General features: G+C 37.5%; 1 protein-coding gene across 1 annotated transcript; it reads right to left on the bottom strand.

Annotated features, from left to right (window-relative positions):
• Positions 1–1,229: 1,229 nt before the first annotated feature.
• On the bottom strand, positions 1,230–17,365 carry LOC119261090 (centromere protein H-like). The gene is made up of 9 exons (XM_037530314.2): positions 17,150–17,365; positions 15,279–15,334; positions 10,410–10,458; positions 10,014–10,088; positions 8,687–8,743; positions 7,721–7,784; positions 7,355–7,406; positions 4,630–4,793; positions 1,230–1,779 (listed from the first exon to the last, which is right to left on the bottom strand). Exons 1-9 carry the CDS (start codon positions 17,272–17,274, stop codon positions 1,687–1,689), a joined length of 735 nt encoding a protein of 244 aa, XP_037386211.1. The 5' UTR covers positions 17,275–17,365; the 3' UTR covers positions 1,230–1,686.
• Between the last annotated feature and the right edge of the window lie 416 nt (positions 17,366–17,781).

The raw sequence follows: 17,781 nt of genomic DNA, 5'->3' as shown, positions 1-17,781 counted from the left end.
GGGGGATGGGTACATGGATGAAAGGATTCACCAGAAAAAGAGTGAGGAGCAGATCAGGTGTTATTTACTGAAATACACTGCTAAGGGGAGCAGCAGGCAAGACAGGAAATGTCTGCTGCGCCATATGTGGGTTAACTCCCTGGTGGGGGTTCAAACTCAGGCCTTTGTAGTGAGAGTGCTGAGATTTAACCCCTAGGCCATCACAAATGCTCAAGAATTTTTTTCTATAAGAAAAACAGAACTTGTCTCACAATTATTCAGACGATTTCCAAGAATATACTGTATTGAAAAGAATAAAACTACAGAAATTATTACTTACCAAATTAGATGAAAACTCTATTCCAAAGAATGTTCAGAATTAAATTCCAGGCAAATCATACTCTTTTTTTGATCAAGAGAACAAATTTCAAATGCTGTCATTTGCTGCAGTACATATTTTCAAATTTAAAGATCTTACAAAAAGAACACTTAAAAATACATTATAGGGCCTCCCATGGTGGCGTAGCGGTTGAGCGCTGGGCTGCGAGGCTGCAAAGCTGCCCGCAGCCTCTGCAGCACCAGTTCGATCCCTGGCTGCCGACCAGGGTCCCACATTGCGCGCAGACCTCTCCAGCCGCACCCGCTGCTTCCCTCAGCAGTGTATTTCACCCGTCTGCCTGTTCTGTTCCCTGCTCTGGCTCTGGTGAATTCTCTCACCCTCCCGTTCTTCTGACTGTACCCAGTGCTTGTATAAATAAATAAATAAATCATTAAAAAAAAAAAAAACATAAAAGTGATCACAACAGTTCCAAATTAATAAAAGGTAAAATTATAGCTTTTAAAAATGAAATGGGGGCCTCCCAGGTGGCACAGCAGTTGAGCGCTGGGTTGCGAAGCTGCCCGCGGCTGCGGCGCCGGTTTGATCCCCGGCTGCTCCCCGCCCGGCCACCGGAGGAGGGTCCCACATGGCGCGCAGACCTCTCCTGCCGCCCGCTGCTCCCCTCAGCAGTGTACTTCGGTCCTTCTGCCTGCTCTGCTCCCTGCTCTGGCTCTGGTGAATTCTCTCACCCTCCCGCGCTTCTGACTGTACCCAGTGCATGTATGAACAAAACAAACAAACAAACAAACTAAATAAATTAAAAAAAAAAAATGAAATGGGGTGATATGAAAGGTGGCAAGTTTTATTTTGTAAAAAGAAGAGTAACATTCTTTTTATTTTTTAGTTTACAGAAGTAAAGCATGCTAATATAGAAATACAGAAAAGACACAATCCCCCTAATGTAACTGTTAACATTTCATATATGCTTTTTTTTCTCTCTTTTTCAAGGTTGAAATGCTTTATTTAGGTCTCTATTCAAATAAGTGAATATACTTTTCTAATGTTCTGGCTGACAAACAAACCCATGTAAGTATTCCTAAGGAAAGTTGGGAATGCCAGGAATGTTGTAGGGAAAACATTCACATACAGTGGAAAGCTGGTATTGATATATTTTAGGCTAATATTTTCACTCTTTTAGGAATATGCCAGTCATTTTAACAATTATATTTAAAATAATAGAGCCCAAGTTATAGTGTTAACTAAAAATTAAAAAAAAAAAACAGTATTAGAATAGATTCAAAAACACTGAAAATATACTTCAACTGAAATTTGCTTTATAAATGACATATCAAAGATAAGAACAAAGAAATGCCAAAAGAGAATTCTTATTAGATCATGGTGAGATTCTTCTCAAGTTGCAGAACAGTTTCCTTAAGAGCAGAATCCTCTGCCCAATTGGCTTTACTCCCCAAAATGAGGTTCTATAATTAAAAAAAAATTAAAGTTATAAACACTTTCTAGAATTTAACATGATAAAAAAAATCTTTGTTCACTAATCTTATCAAATAGTGAACATTTACTAGATTTGCACATTTGCTGTGATCATGAGAAAAAGCATTAATTTTTTTTCATTTCTAATTTCAGTAAAGCTTTAGTCTTGATCCCCACAATGTCAGGGAATACTTACCATATTTAAAATGTGTTTTTAATTGAGTAATGTTGGTTTATAGATTCCAGGTATACAGCATTATAATTTAACATCAATATAATTTAGCATTATATTCATTATCAAAAGTCTAGATTCCATCTACCACAATACAATTGACCCACTTAATATGATTTACCCACCTTCCCTTCTAGTACCCTTATTTACAACAGTTTTTTAATGCTTTATCAGTTTTTGTGGCTAGTTTTTACTTATTCTGGATATTTGCAGTGCATGCTATATTAAAGGAAAAAGACTAGCTATGGTCAAGAATTCACTTCCTACTTCCATGATTAAAAACCAGTAATTTAAGAGTAAATAATAAGCCCTATTTTAAGAATAGACAAAAGTTTCATTCTCAGTCCTTGCAGTTTTAAGACCCTGAAAAATACTTAGAATATTTTTTTTAAAAAGATTATTTATGCATACAAGAACTGGGGTATAGGCCAGAGATGTGGGGGGTGAGAGGATTCACCAGAGACAGAGTGGGAAATAGAACAGGTGGATCGACTGAAATACACTGCTGAGGGGAGCAGTGGGCAAGACAGGAGAGGTCTGCCGTGCCATGTGGGTTTCTCACCAGCTGGCCGGGATCGAACCTGCGCTGCAGAGGCTGCTGAGAGCTTCATAGCACTGCACTCAACCGCCTGCGCCACCAGGGGAGGCCCCTAAATTACTATTAATTTTGATTCAGTGAGGTCATTGCATTGTCAAGCAGGACACAGTTTTGGCCTACTTTAGGAGTCTCTTGTTCTTAAGTTCAACTAGAGGATTTAGTCATGTTTGAATGCACACTTCCAACTGTCTTTGTAAATTTGACTAGATTTACATATACTAGACCTTTCATATTTTTATAACAATGTGCTTAATACAGGCCAAAGTTTTAAATATTTTTATAGATAGTAATATAACACTTCAAATCCGTTTTCAGTAGCATTTCAAGTAGTAACTGTATCTTGAGCCATAGATTTTCAAAGAATGACCAGAATTTTAATTAATTATGATTCTAAGCATTCCTCCATTGTCTATAAAAATATTCTAAGGGATCTCCCTGGTGGTGCAAGGGGTTAAGTCTCAGCACTATGAAGCTATCCATAGCCACTATAGCACAGCACGAGTTTGATCCCCACCATCCAGGGACCTAGCCCATGTGGTCAGTCTGCCTGTTCTGTTCCCCCCACTCTGTCTCTGGAGAATCCTCTCACCCTCCCGCACATTTGGCCTGTACCCCGGTTCCTGTATGCATGAATAAATAAATCTAAAAAAAAAATAGTAATTTAGATATGAATAAAAATTAAACTCAAATAACTGTGAAAGCAGTATGAAGGAAACAGTGTCAAAGGAAGTTAAAATGATTCTGTATTTATGATACAATCATCCACTCCAGGTTAGAGTAGGGGATTTGGTCACTCCTAATGCAATCACCAATTGCTACTAAAATAGGAGGTGCAAAATCTGGGGAAGAATTTTTTATGGTGAGATATATGACCTCACATTCTACAAGGATATGCTTTATGCACAGTAGGCATTTGTTTTACACATAATAGGCAGCATGGAACCATAAATTTTCTTAACTGAACAATGGCAATTTAGGTGTTTCATATCAATAGTTCCAGAGATATTTTATAACTTTAAAAACAACACCCAGAAGAAATACATAAAGCTTAAAAACTGGGCGGATCTCTGCCAGCCTGTGACTATGCAGGTGCCCCTCACCCCTCTTTTCCTTTCTCCTTTTCCTACTCATCCTTTTATTTTTTTTTTTTTCTAATCTTTTTTTTTTTTTTTTTTTTAAAGAGGCATGTTTTATTTATTTATTTATTTGTTTGTTTTTGTTTATACATGCACTGGGTACAGTCAGAAGCGCGGGAGGGTGAGAGAGTTCACCAGAGCCAGAGCGGGGAGCCGAGCAGGCAGAAGGACCGACGTACACTGCTGAGGGGAGCAGCGGGCGGCAGGAGAGGTCTGCGCGCCATGTGGGACCCTCCTCTGGTGGCCGGGGAGCAGCCGGGGATCGAACCGGCGCCGCAGAGGCTGCGCGCAGCTTTGCAACCCAGCGCTCAACCGCTGCGCCACCGGGGAGGCCCCTACTACTCATCCTTTTAAAATGCAAAATAAACAAAGCCCCAAATTAACAAAACTTAAAAACTGTGCTATTTATTGAGAATTTACTCAAACCAGACACCATGCTACCACATTAGCATGAATTATTTTCTTTGGCTTTCATATGCAGTCTCTCTAATAAGGAAACTGATTCTTAGGAAATTTAAATAATTTGTTCAAGATTTAGCAACTAGTAAAGTAGCAGTCAGAATCTCAACTTTATCTTCCTATCACATTATCCATGTCTTCCCCCAATTTCTAATTTGGAGCTTGATGCTCTGTAGATTGCATCATTCTACTTGCTCAGAGCTGCTAAAATCTTTCCATTTATAAATGCTGAAGTAGAACCATAATGAAAAATCAAAGACTTAAACTTTAAAAGATAGATGAATCCCAGATATGTCAAAACAATAATATTCAGTAAATTATATTGTCAAGATCAAAAACTGGAAGTTAATAATGTAACAAAATCTATCATTTAAAAAAATTGTTTAACTCCCTTCCTAATTTATAAAAGTGTTACCTGAAACACATGTTGAATAACTGTAGTAATTTGTATTTCCGTCTGTAGGTTTTGTTGTATGGTCTTTATCTTGTCTGAATTTTCCATACTGTCCATACCATCTTTCTGTTTGTTCTTCTCAGTCTGTATTTCTAAAAGCTTACTTTCTGAGGCTTGTTTTAATTCTATAAAATTAAAAATAAAACAATTTATTATAAATAATAACTTTATAAACAAGTACCTTGAAAAATTATGAAGCAGAATAGTTCCTGGTTATTTCAGTGAAGAAAAATTTTAAATGAGCAGCATTTTAGGTTGCATTTTGATCTGAAAATAACTTCCCGAGTGCAAAATCTATTAATTTTCTTCTTAGCTGTACCCTTGGTGAAATGTTCAAGGTATGCATGTGTGACAATGACAGCAATCTACAAATCTTTGAAATAGCATAATGCCAAGGAGGACATACTCTGGGTTGGCAAGATATAAATATAAAAGGAAATACTTCCTCTCCTTTATTAAAAAAACTAATATACCAAACAAGATATATTTTCAATAGAAAGATTCCATTCTCTTTTTTTGTTTTATTTCCCAAAACATTTAAGAATTAAAAGTATTTGAAAATTGCAAATGGATGTGTCTGAAGAGTTTGATTTCTTAACATTAATTAATGTATCAAAAGCAGGTTGGGATGTAATGAAAAATTAAACTTCTAATTAATAGCTAAATGAATAACTGACAAATGAAATTTGAGGGAAAAAATTAAAATAAATGGTGATTAGATTAGATGACCAAGACTATTTCCAACTCTGAGATTACCTACAAATCTGTATATTTAAAAGCAATTAATCATGTCTATACTGATAAATGAAAAAAAGTAGTTTACAACACAAAATAAAATGAGACCAATTTTCCTTTATCCAAATTAAACACTTTTCATAAATATGCTTTTTCCAAATTTTCTACTGAGAATGTTACTTTTGAAATAAATATTTCAATAATTTCAAAGCAAAAGGCATCTCATGTTCATTAAGTTGAAAAGCACAGAAACATATATATCACTTTGATCATTTAAAAACCATACATTGGGCCTCCCTGGTGGTGCAGGTGGCTGAGCGCTGCACTGTGAAGATGTCCGCAGCCTCTGCAGCATGGGTTCAATCCCGGCCAGCCAGGGAGAAACCCATATGGCACAGCAGACCTCTCCTGTCTCGCCTGCTGCTCCCCTAAGCAGTGTTTTTTGTCAGTCTGCCTATTCTGTTCCCTGCTCTGTCTCTGGTGAATCCTCTTACCCTCTCACACATATGACTTGTATCCTAGTTCTTGTATAAATAAATCTTTAAAAAATAAATATCAATAAAAATCATACATTTATAAATATGTTTATATGGACATAGAAAGTAGCCTGGAATGATACATGCCTAACTTTGCCCACACAAAAAAAGAGACATGAGGGCCTCCCCTGGTGGTGTAGGTGGTTGAGCGCAATGCTATGAAGCTATCCGCAGCCTCTGTAGTGCAGGTTCGATTCTAGCCAGCCTGCGAGAAACCCACATGGCGTGGCATACCTTTCCTGTTTCGCCTGCTGCTCCCCTCCGCAGGGTATTTCAGTCTGCTTGTTCTGTTTCTGCTTTGTCTCTGGTGAATCCTCTCACCCTCCCGCATTGTAACCTATACCCTGGTTCTTGTATGTATGAATAAATAAATCTTTAAAAAAAAAGAGAGAGACATGACATTTACATTATACTTTTCTCTATCAACTGATTTTTCCCCACTGAGAAACTATTCATTTGTAATTTGAAGTCTAAAACAACAAAAATAAATAGAATAATACATATTTTGTATACTTTTTAAATTGCCATGTCCCCACTGGAGCTTTGGGTGAGCTTTGGAGCTTTGGGAGTGAAGCAGGTGCACATATCATGGTGTGAAGTTGGACTCTCAAAATTATATAATTGTGTAAATAACCGATAAATCTGTAAAATTTGGGGGAAAATTGCTGTGTACAAAATATTAAGAAAATTAAGAAATTTCTATTCTTAAGAAAAGTCTTGCATTACAATAGCAGTTGAATTCTTTAAAAAAAAAAAAGATTTATTTATTTATTTATACAAGCACTGGGTACAGTCAGAAGTGTGGGAGGGTAAGAGAATTTACCAGAGCCAGAGGGGAGAGCAGAGCAGTCAGACTGATGAAGTACACTGCTGAGGGGAGCAGCGGGCGGCAGGCGAGGTCTGTGCGCCATGTGGGACCCTCCTCTGGTGGCCGGGGAGCAGCCGGGGATCGAACCGGCGCCGCAGAGGCCGCGGGCAGCTTCTCAACCCAGCGCTCAACCGCTGCGCCACCGGGGAAGGCCCTGAATTCTTTTTTTTTTTTTAAGATTTATTTATTTATTTATACAAGAGCTGGGGTACAGGCCAGAGGCGTGGGAGCATGAGAGAATTCACCAGAGACACAGCAGGGAGCAGAACAGGCAGATGGACCAAAAGCACTGCTGAGGGGAGCAGTGGGCGAGACAGGAGAGGTCTGCCGCACCATGTGGGTATCTCCCTGGCCAGGTGGGCATCAAACCCGCACTGCAGAGGCTGCGGACGCTGTGCTCAACCCGCTGCGCCACCATGGATGCCCCATAATAGCAGTTGAATTCTTTAAAAAAGGAAAAATAATTCTCAGTAGCTGAGCGATCTGGTCTTATCAATCTCCATTGTAAGTGAAATGTGTTGTATAAAAAAAATAGTGCTCTACATACGTAACCTCTTCTTTCTAACATCAAGCAGTTTTTCCTCCAAATCCCAAGATACCTGTTATTAGAAATGTAAAGGTTAAAATGCACAAACCTGGAATACATATCCTTGAACATTATATATTTGTTTTTTCTAAAGCTGCAGTCTTTAAATCTTCTATTTCCACATAGCAAAAGAGAGAGAACAATAACATAGTAAGTACATAATTAGTAAAGTTTATTTGCTTAGTCAGAAATTATAGAGTTAAGAAAAAGAGAAAACTTAAGGACAGTGAATTCCAACCCTAGCAGTCCCTTTAGGAGATACCATTTAATCAATAAGTTGTTACCAAAATCATGAGAATGCAAAGGCAACCTAACATGCAAACTTACCTGCTGTGATTTCATTATTAAATTATTTAGCTTCAATATGTGTTTCATGTTATCTATGAGCACACTGAAAAAGAATTTTAAAAAGTCTATTAATCCTACTTAAAAAATTTCATTAATGAATTAGCATATATTTCATTGTATCCAATGTACATGTCAATAGAAAGTCATCATTTAACAAGATAAATTTTAGAAAAGTTTGATGTAAACTAAATTTCTGTTTAAAATTAGACATGCCTTTCCCTAGAAAAGTTTTCGGTCACAGATAATAAAAAATATAAAACTTAGGCATATAGGAACATTTTTTTTAAAAATCTCATATTTAGGGGAGAAAAACTCTAATTTGCTAAATTGCCCTTTATTTTTGATATACACTTTATTTTTCAGAATAGTTTTAGGTTCACAGTAAAACTGAGTGCAAGATAAATCCATATTCTGCCCTACCACCCCCCAACTGAACAGCCTTCCCACTATCAAAATCCCATGCCAGAGTGGTCCACTTGTTACAAAACATGAACCTACATTTGAAACATCATTATCACCCAAAGTCCATAGTTCAATTCACATGAGGGTTAATTCTTGGTGTACAGTCTAGGGCTATTGACAAAAGTATAACTACATGTGGGCCTCCCTGGTGGCTCAAGGGATTAAGCACCACACTATGAAGCAATCCGCAGCCTCTGTAGCATGAGTTTGATCCCCGGATGGCCAAAGAGAAATCCACATGGCGCAGCAGACCTCTCCTGACTCACCTGCTGCTCCCCTCAGCAGTGTATTTCAGTTAGTCTGCCTGTTCCCTACTCTGTCTCTGGTGAATCCTCTCACCCCCCACACCTCTGGCCTGTACCCCAGTTCTTGTATGCATAAATAAATAAATCTTAAAAAACAAAAACAAAAATACAAAATCAAAGTACAGATGCCACCTTTACTAAGTGCAGGATAAAAAAAAAGACAAAACAAAAAACATACCTTGTCTTGATGTCAACTTTCTCCAGATTTTTTTTAAGTGCAGTCGAAAGTTGCATCCTATGAAAGGGAAAAAACTTGCATAATAAAATATAGATAACATTTATGGTACATTGAAAAAAAAAAATGACAAGTTAAAGATTGATTTCTCTTTTCTTTTGAGTTACAACTGATATATAACTGTAGTTTTATTGTATAACAATGATTCAATATATGCATACATTGCAAAATGATCACCACACTAAATTTGCTAAACATCCATTACCATGATTTCCTTTTAAATATAACGTAAAACATAAATAGGTTTTTAAGCAGCATGGTATGGGCAATACTTTTATAAATAAATCATAGATCTATAAAACCAAGATGGATGGGCTGTTAAATATGGCTGTACATGGCCCAGCTGAGGGGTTGAGCTTTGCTCTCCAAGCCATCTACCTTGGTACAGGGCTGGGAGGAAGCTTTAAGGCACTACAGAGATTAACATGGGCTTCAAGTGGAAAAAGCTAGGGAATACAAAGTCACAAGTGACTGTAAACTTTAAAATACGCCTACAGAAAAACAAACATAAATTACTTTTAAATTCAAAAAGCTAATGATACTAAGCTAATGATATTAAAAGCGAACTTTTAACTTATTTAAAGGCAAATAAAGAAAGTTCAATTCATGAAATGAAGATATCTTAATAGCTTTAAAGTCACCTGAGTTAAAAAATATGATCTATCAATATAAAATGACCCAGCATGATATGAGGGAAAAAAGTTCACTGCTAGAAGCAATTAAAAGGGCTTTAGCTACTTTTCAACTAAATGTATTAAGAAATTCATTCAAGGAGCCCAGAAATACAAGGAAGCAATTACAAGTCATTCAGTTACTTGAGATTATTCAGACCACAAGTCTATAACAGACAATGTTCATATTATTAACAGTTGTATACCAGAACCTAGCACAAAACCCAGGACACAGTAAACGATTTTGTTGATAGAATATCAAAATATAGATGCAAAAGCTATAATTAAAATATATTAAACTCAAAGGACAATTCTTTTACATGATTAACAGTAACTAGATCAATGAATCCATGTAACCTTTTCAAATACTAAATGGGATTTAATCTTATATAGGTGTTTACTGTGTTGATTGAGATTTCCTTCTTAACCCTGTATTATGTAACTTCATCAAATGATGATATTAATGAAAGATTGAATTTGCCTTCCAGAGCTCAGAATTGTGTGACTATTATCTAATCATCATTCCTCTTGATTAATTCATTGTGACCAGTTAAAATAACCCCTCCACACATTAGCTATACCCATTTTACAATAATTACCTGTCCAGTGCAAGTTTTTTCATTTCAAAAGCTGTTTTCACCTTTTCAATTTCACTTTCCAGGTCTTCAATTTTACTATCAAAGAAGCATGGACAAAAGAATTTCAGCAACATCAGAAAAAGCCATTACTGAATTGTATAAAGTAAACCTTTGGTAAACTAGGACCTTCTGAGATATATACACTATGTTAAGTTTCTTGATAAGGAGGATGTCAGAAAGTACTAATATAGCCGTTCACATACATGTAAGTATACATCTCATACTAACAACTTGTCAACAGAGGCATGACAAATTATTTGGAAAAGTAAAGGAAACGTAAATGAAAAGCAATGTTACAAGAGAGGCAATATGCTATCTTAGTGATTACCACAAATAAAACTTAAAAAAATGACGTACCCTTCAATTTGCTTTTCCTGCATGATTTGTTCTGGAGTTTTTTCTTCATCTACAAATAAATAATGTTTTGAATTTAGTAACATTTTACAGCAATTTTGTTTTGTCAAACAGAAACAAAATTTAAGCCATGCAAATCAAATGTTTGCATTTAGTTTTCAGACTATGAAACAACTGAAGACAATTTTAATATAGCTTATTCAACACAATAGACCCAAAATATTATCATTTCGACATGTAATTAATTTAAATTTACTAGTGAAATATTTCATAATAATTTTTAATGTGCGTATTTTACATTTAAAACTCTTCCCAAGGAGGACTAAGCAGATTTCAAGTGTTAATCAGTCACATGGAATTAGTAGCTACCATACTGGACAAGACAATTTTAGGAGATAAAAGGGAGTAAAAGCAAATACTTTTTCACTGTGAAATGTCCATATATTAGCAATTAGAACGAAAAAGTTTTAAGTACCATGTACAAATGCATCTAAAACCCTGAACAAAATAAAAGTGTATGACCTCTACAATGAAAACTACCAAATACTGAAATGGAAAGATACACCATGTACAAGTATTGGAGAATCAATATTGCTAATATAATAATTTTCTCATATTAATTTACGGGCCCCAATCAAATCTTAATCAAAATTCTATAAGGCTTTTTTTTCTTCTATAGGAATTTATAAGCTGATTTTAAAATCCACACATAAATGCCAAGGACCTGGAACAAAGTGATTTTGACAAAGGAGAGCAAAGTTGAAGAACACAGAATAACCTTTATCAAGATTAACTATAAAGCTACATTATGGTTTACTGGAAAGACAAATATCTGAAGAGAACAGAGAGGAGTCCAGAAACAGGGTTATATAGAGACACATGGAGAAAGGTAACTCTTTTCAACAAATTGTTCTGTAAAATTGGATTTCTATATGAGAAAAACGAATCTTTAGCCTGACCTTACACTACACACAAAAATTAACACAAAAATGGCTTCCCCGGCAGCTGGCAGGGGTCCCACATGCCCCGACAGACCCTTCCTGCAGTGCCCGCTGCTCCCCTCAGCAGTGTATTTTATCACTCTGCCTATTCTGTTCCCTGCTCTGGCTCTGGTGAATTCTCTCACCCTCCCGCACTTCTAACTGTACCCAGTGCTTGTATAAATAAATAAATAAATCTTTAAAAAAAAAAAATAACACAAAAAGGATCACAGACCTTAATATTAAAACAAAAAAGCATAAAAATTCTATAACAAAACATAGGAGAAAGCCGTTGTGACATTGAGGTAGCCAGAGATTTCTTACATAAACTCAAAAATTACAAACCACAGAAGAAAGATAAATGATAAATTGTACATCATCAAAATTAAAACCCTCTACTCCTCAAAAGACACTGTTAAGAAAATAAAAAAGCAAGCAACAAACTGGGAGAAAATATCCACACTAACTAGACATTTATGAGAAATGGGACTTGATTTATATATAAATAAGAATGCCAAATCAGTAAGGCAACAATCCAATTGAAAACTAGTGGTAGGGGGCCTCCCCAGTGGTGCAGCGGTTGAGCGCTGGGCTGAAAAGCTGGCCACAGCCTCTGCAGAGCCGGTTCAATCTCCGGCCACCAGCGAGGGTCCCACATGGCACAACAGACCTCTCCTGCCACACCCGCTGCTCCCCTCAGCAGTGTATTTCATCAGTCTGCCTGTTCTGTTCCCCGCTCTGGTGAATTCTCTCACCCTCCCACACTTCTGACTGTACTCAGTGCTTGCATAAATAAATAAATAAATCTTTAAAAAAAAAAAAAAAAAGAAAAAGAAAACTAGTGGTAGGATTTTTTCCCCGAATGAGAATAAAATTAGTTAAGAAGCTTACTATTTGCTTTTCAGATCAAAGCAAACTGCTTTCATATCGTTTTAGAAAAAAATTAATAGGAGGTGGTTTCACTTTAAAAAGTTTCTGTATGAACCATTCAAAGATACAGAAAAGCAACAACTCTCAGAATTATTTTTGGCACAGTTTAGAGTTTATAGGATGTAATATGGCATACTGATAGATCATGCCAGTTCTCTGCACAATTTAATCTGAAATTTTTTTTATTGAGATATAATTGATATATAACATATTAGTTTCAGGTGTACAACATAATAATTTGATATTTGTATACATTTTACAAAATGACCACTACAACTAAGTTTAGCTAGTGTATGTTCCACAGGTATTTTTTCTCATGCTGAGAACTTTTTTTTACATTTAAAAGGGCAGATTCATTATAAAAAGGGAAGTAAAGGATGGTTGCACAGACACAAGAGGGCAGAAAGTTGCCAATGAAAGGTACAAATTTGTTAAAGAAAAAGCCTACACAGTCACAGGAGGGCAGACTTGGGAGGAGAGCTGTATCTGCTGCTTTGCAAAATGAGACTGTTGGTGAAGAAACACCTGCATAATCACAGGCAGGGAGGAATGCTGCTGCTGCTGTTGAGAACTTTTAAGATTATCTTTGCAATTTTCAAATATGTGATAGAATATTATAACTAAAATCACCATGTTATACATCCCCAGGATTTACTTTATAACTGGAAGTTTCTCTCTTTTAACCCCATTCATCCATTTCACCCACTTCTCAAACACAGATAACCACCAATCAATTCTCTGTATTAATGAGCTTGTCTTTTGGTTTGTTTTTAAGATTCCCCATATTAGAGATTAGCATAATGCCCTTAAAGTCCATCCATGATTAAGCATTAGATATGTGACCAGTGCAACTGAAAAAGCAAACTTTTAACTTATTTAATTTTAATTAACTTTAAAGATCACTTGTAGCTAGCTGGTAGCCACTGTATTAAACTGCACAATTTTAGAAGACAAATTGCACTCGTAAAAAGTATACTCTCAGTTTTTAAAAAAAAAAACCTCAGCAACAAAATCTCAGTAGTATATATTTTAACAGTAAAATTGTCAATTTTAGATAAATATCTTCTCCAATTTCTTGTGACCTGCTTTTAAATCTGTCTTCTCCCTCAGTTGCGGGGTGTGGATTATTAAATCTACCCACATTTTCAGATGTCACAATCCTTTAAAAAATGGAATTTTCCAGGCCTCCCCTGGTGGCGCAGCGGTTAAGCGCTGGGCTGTGAAGCTGCCCACAGCCTCTGCAGCACCGGTTCGATCCCCGGCCACCTGCAAGGGTCCCACATGGCATGCAGACTTCTCCTGCCACGCCCGCTGCTCCCCTCAGCAGTGTACTTCATCAGTCTGTGTGTTCTGCTCCCCACTCTGGCTCTGGTGAATTCTCTCACCCTCCTGCGCTTCTGACTGTACCCAGTGCTTGTATAAATAAATAAATAAATCTTTTTTTTTTTTTTAATGGAATTTTCCATATAGGGAAAATAAGGACTTTAGGAGGTTGTAGATTCCTTAATTACTTGCATTTTAGCTCTAATGTAACCTTCAGAGAAGCATCATTATTCTACCTTGCTTCATAATCACCTTGCATGTTTCTTTACCTGCTTTGCTATATAAGAATGTAAACTCCATAAGGGTAAAATCTTGTTCAACATCGCATCTCTATGCCTAACATGGTGGCAGGGACATATTAAACACTCAGGAGTGAATGTAAGAATACCTATAGGGCCTCCCTGGTGGCGCAAGGAGTTAAGACACAGCCTATGAAGCAGTCCCCAGCCTCTACAGCACGAGTTTGATCCCCCGGCAGGTCAGGGAGCAACCCACATGGCGCAGCAGACCTCTCCTGACTCACCTGCTGCTCCCCTCAGCAGTGTACTTCAGTCAATCTGCTTGTTCTGTTCCCCACTCTGTCTCTGGGGAATCCTCTCACCCCCCACACCTCTGGCCTGTACCCCAGCTCTTGTATGCATAAATAAATAAATCTTAAAAAAAAATACCTATAAAGATAATTCCACAATGGTCCAAATTTTGAAAAAACCTTTTCTTTATACCCTGTTCTCCAAGGATAAAGATTATCCTTTTTTATTAAATGGGCTTTCATGTCAAGAAAAGCACTGGCCATTTCCTACCTCTCATCTCTGAGATAAACATTAATTTAATACAAGAAACATTAGCTTTGGGAACAAGGAGACCACCAGTTGTTTCAAAGGGAGGAAAGTGACCAACAGACATCTCTGAGGTAAGCATTACTGATATAATGCAAAGGTCAGAGCTTTGGAGACAAGAAGGTCAGGTTTAAATACCAGTTCTACAATTTCTATTTATAGTAATCAGAAAAGAGGCCAGGTGGCCCACTTTATAGTACTTTTTTTTTTCTTTTTCAACAAAATGACTTTAGAATATTTGTGACCCATGCGCTTATAAATCAAGTGGCAACAGATGGTCAGAAGATGTAATTCCATTATTTTATTATTTTCTTGGTTCCTGAGATTTTTTGATTCATGATTTTCAAAGGAAAATTTAATTTTTCTGTGTTTAGAATAAGAAACTGCCACTTACAACTTTAAGTTGACCTCCCTTCTGCCTATCATTTCTATAATCCAGTATTTCTCCAAGTAATGGTCTCACATCACTTACTTAACAATCATTGGGTTTGCCAATTTGATTTTCAAGTTGTTGATAGAACTTGTTCTATGATCCCTTCAGCCCAAGGGATTTCACAACTCTGACCAAAAGAATGTAAATGCCCTGCATTGTTATTTGGCTGTTAAAATATTTTTTTCTAAATCCCTAACTAGTTCCCGAGGGCTTGAGTAAGCCTGCTTTCAGTCTTCCTACACGGTATAGTATTGCATTTTGCTGCCTCTCCTATTCCCTAAATAATTTTTTGTAAAGCTGATTTCCTTTTCCCTAAAGTTTTGTTCACCACCAAATTTACACAACTTTATCTGAAAATGAAAATACTTACTTGCATCAACCATTGATTTATATTCCAAGAGTTGTTGTTTTGTCTGTGTTCTCAGTCTGAAAAGAAGAGAAAGTGATGTTTATTCAGGTTTTATTCACCACTGTATTATAACCTAACTCCTAATTTTTTGGGAAGCAGATGCAACTAAATGAGTACAAATAAACTCAACATTAAAGTCTTCCAGTAGAGCTTATTTTACTTAAAATGGACATAAAGAGTTTTAAGGATTCAGCGGAAGCACAAAATGGAATATAGTGGGGAAAAACAGTATCTATGAAGACGTTAAAAATGTGATTCTCAATATATTCTTAATGAGCCACACCCAAATGGGCCTCCATGAAAACTGCTACGTAAAGAAATAAATCAAAATAGTGAAACCTACAAACACTGTGTTACAGATTCTCTATTCCTTGGATTTTGCTGCCTCAAAATTGTCCTATGATATATTGAATCCAAAATCATACATAAACAAAGAAAAGCTATGGGTAAAGTGGCAATTAGTTATTAAGTTGTACTTAAGGGTTGCTTCCAACTTACATAGCAGTTTCATAAAGCTGAAACTATTTTATTTGGAGACCTATTTAAGTAGCTAAGAAACACGGAACAAATTTTTTTAAAGCTCCATGGCCAGTTCCTTATGTTTCAAAATCTTAAATTAAAAGGACAGGTTAAATAGGTGAACAAGACAACTGAAAGAATATTTTCTTTCTAGGCAGAGATGGAAATGGGACTCGTACGTCTTTAATATTTTAGTATTTCATATTGTAGGTAGAACAGAATTTTTAAAAGGAGGTTTATTATTAGTCAAGGCCTTCTAAAGCTAAAATACGGTTATAAGGCTTATCTCTCCCAATCCTAATTTTCCCCCCATAAAATTTAGATGGTAAGACTGCAAATTTTTTTTTCTGTAAAGGATCAGATAATAAATACTTTAGACTTCATTAGTCATATAGTGTCAGTTGTTATCACTCATGGGTCCTTGTATTAGGAAAGCTGTGTTCCAATACAAATTTAGGGATACTGAAATTTTTGAATTTCATGTTATTAAATATTTTTGTAATTTTCCCCCCTAACCATTTATTTCTTTTGTTGGTTATTTTTTCCTTTTATCATTATTTATTTATTTATATTTTATTTTATAATTCTTACAGTATTTTTCTTTTTTGCACAATGTATGCATTTTCATCTTGGTTATATTCCCCATACAATTGCACCCCCCTTATTTTAACCCTTATCCCTCCTCTCCCCCCCTCTCCCACCCGTGTGTCTCTGGTTTGTAGTTGCTTGTTGATTTTGATTTTTTTACATGAAAACTATTCCTAGCTCCGGGGGCCACACAAAAACAGGCGGCAAGATGAATTTAGCTCAAGGCCTCTCAGTTCACTGGATCAGATTGACGTCCCTTATCAAATCTTCCCCTAGGTACTGCTTAGTGGAAAAATGTAAACACTGCAGTCTCGATAGGAAAATATGAATATTTTCATTAATACCCATTATTCTTCTGCACTGAAAAGGGTCGTAGATACAGGAGAAAGGGGGCAAGGTAACCTCCGTTGCATAGCTCGGGTCTTGGATACAGTCCACCTGTTTGAAAATCCGCACCCTGGGGCGCAAGGGGGAAGGAACAAGGCGATTACAGACCCAAAGGACCCTACGCTAAACGCTTGCCCCGGAGGGTGTCATTTAATGCCCATAACGACTCTACTAGGAGGGTGTCATTTTCCTCTCCCTTGGGAAGGATCGTAAGTCGTCGGAGTGAATGCTGCAATCACACAGCTACCGGTGACCAGAATCCCGACACCGGATAAACAGAGGGCAGAGCTGAACCACCACGCCCACTTGGCCTCCGCCCTCGGGCCACTGGGAACGACCTGAGAAGCAGGGTCACACGGTCCTCGGGGGACGTCTCTCGGGCGCCGGCGACCTGTGGGGGTCCGCCTTCAGCGCCGGAGTCCGCGGGCTCGGAGACTGCATGATCCTCAGCTTGCTCGTCCATTCTAGCGGGCGCGAAAAGCGGCCCTCCCGGGCCTGCACAACACGCCACAGCGACAGTTGTTTTTCCCGCCACAAAACTGACTCCCGGAAGGGGCGGGAACCAGCAGTCAGGCCACGCCCCTTCCGCCCCACGGTCACGTCTTTCCGCCACGGACTGGGATTACTGGGATTGCAGGGATTGCAGTGTAGCACTTCCTGTTGTCCAGGCTGCACTGGTTGAAATCGTTGCAGGCCGCTAATGAAAAGTTCAAAGAACTGGGGGCCTCCCTGGTGGCGCAAGGGGTCAAGATGCAACCTATGAAGCTAACCGCAGCTACTGCAGCACGAGTTCGATCCCCAGCCAGGGATCTACCCAGATGGTGCAGCAGACCTCTCCTGGCTCGCCTGCTGCTCCCCTAAGCAGTGTGTTTCAGTCAATCTGCCTGTTCTGTTCCCGACCCTGTCTCTGGTGAATCCTTTCACCCCCTGCACCACTGGCCTATACCCCAGTTCCTGTATGCATAAATAA

Source organism: Talpa occidentalis, unplaced genomic scaffold (assembly GCF_014898055.3).
Source record: "Talpa occidentalis isolate TD23 unplaced genomic scaffold, MPIMG_talOcc4v2.1 talOcc4.6, whole genome shotgun sequence".
NCBI lineage: Eukaryota > Metazoa > Chordata > Mammalia > Eulipotyphla > Talpidae > Talpa > Talpa occidentalis.
This window is presented reverse-complemented; position numbering and strand designations above follow the sequence as displayed.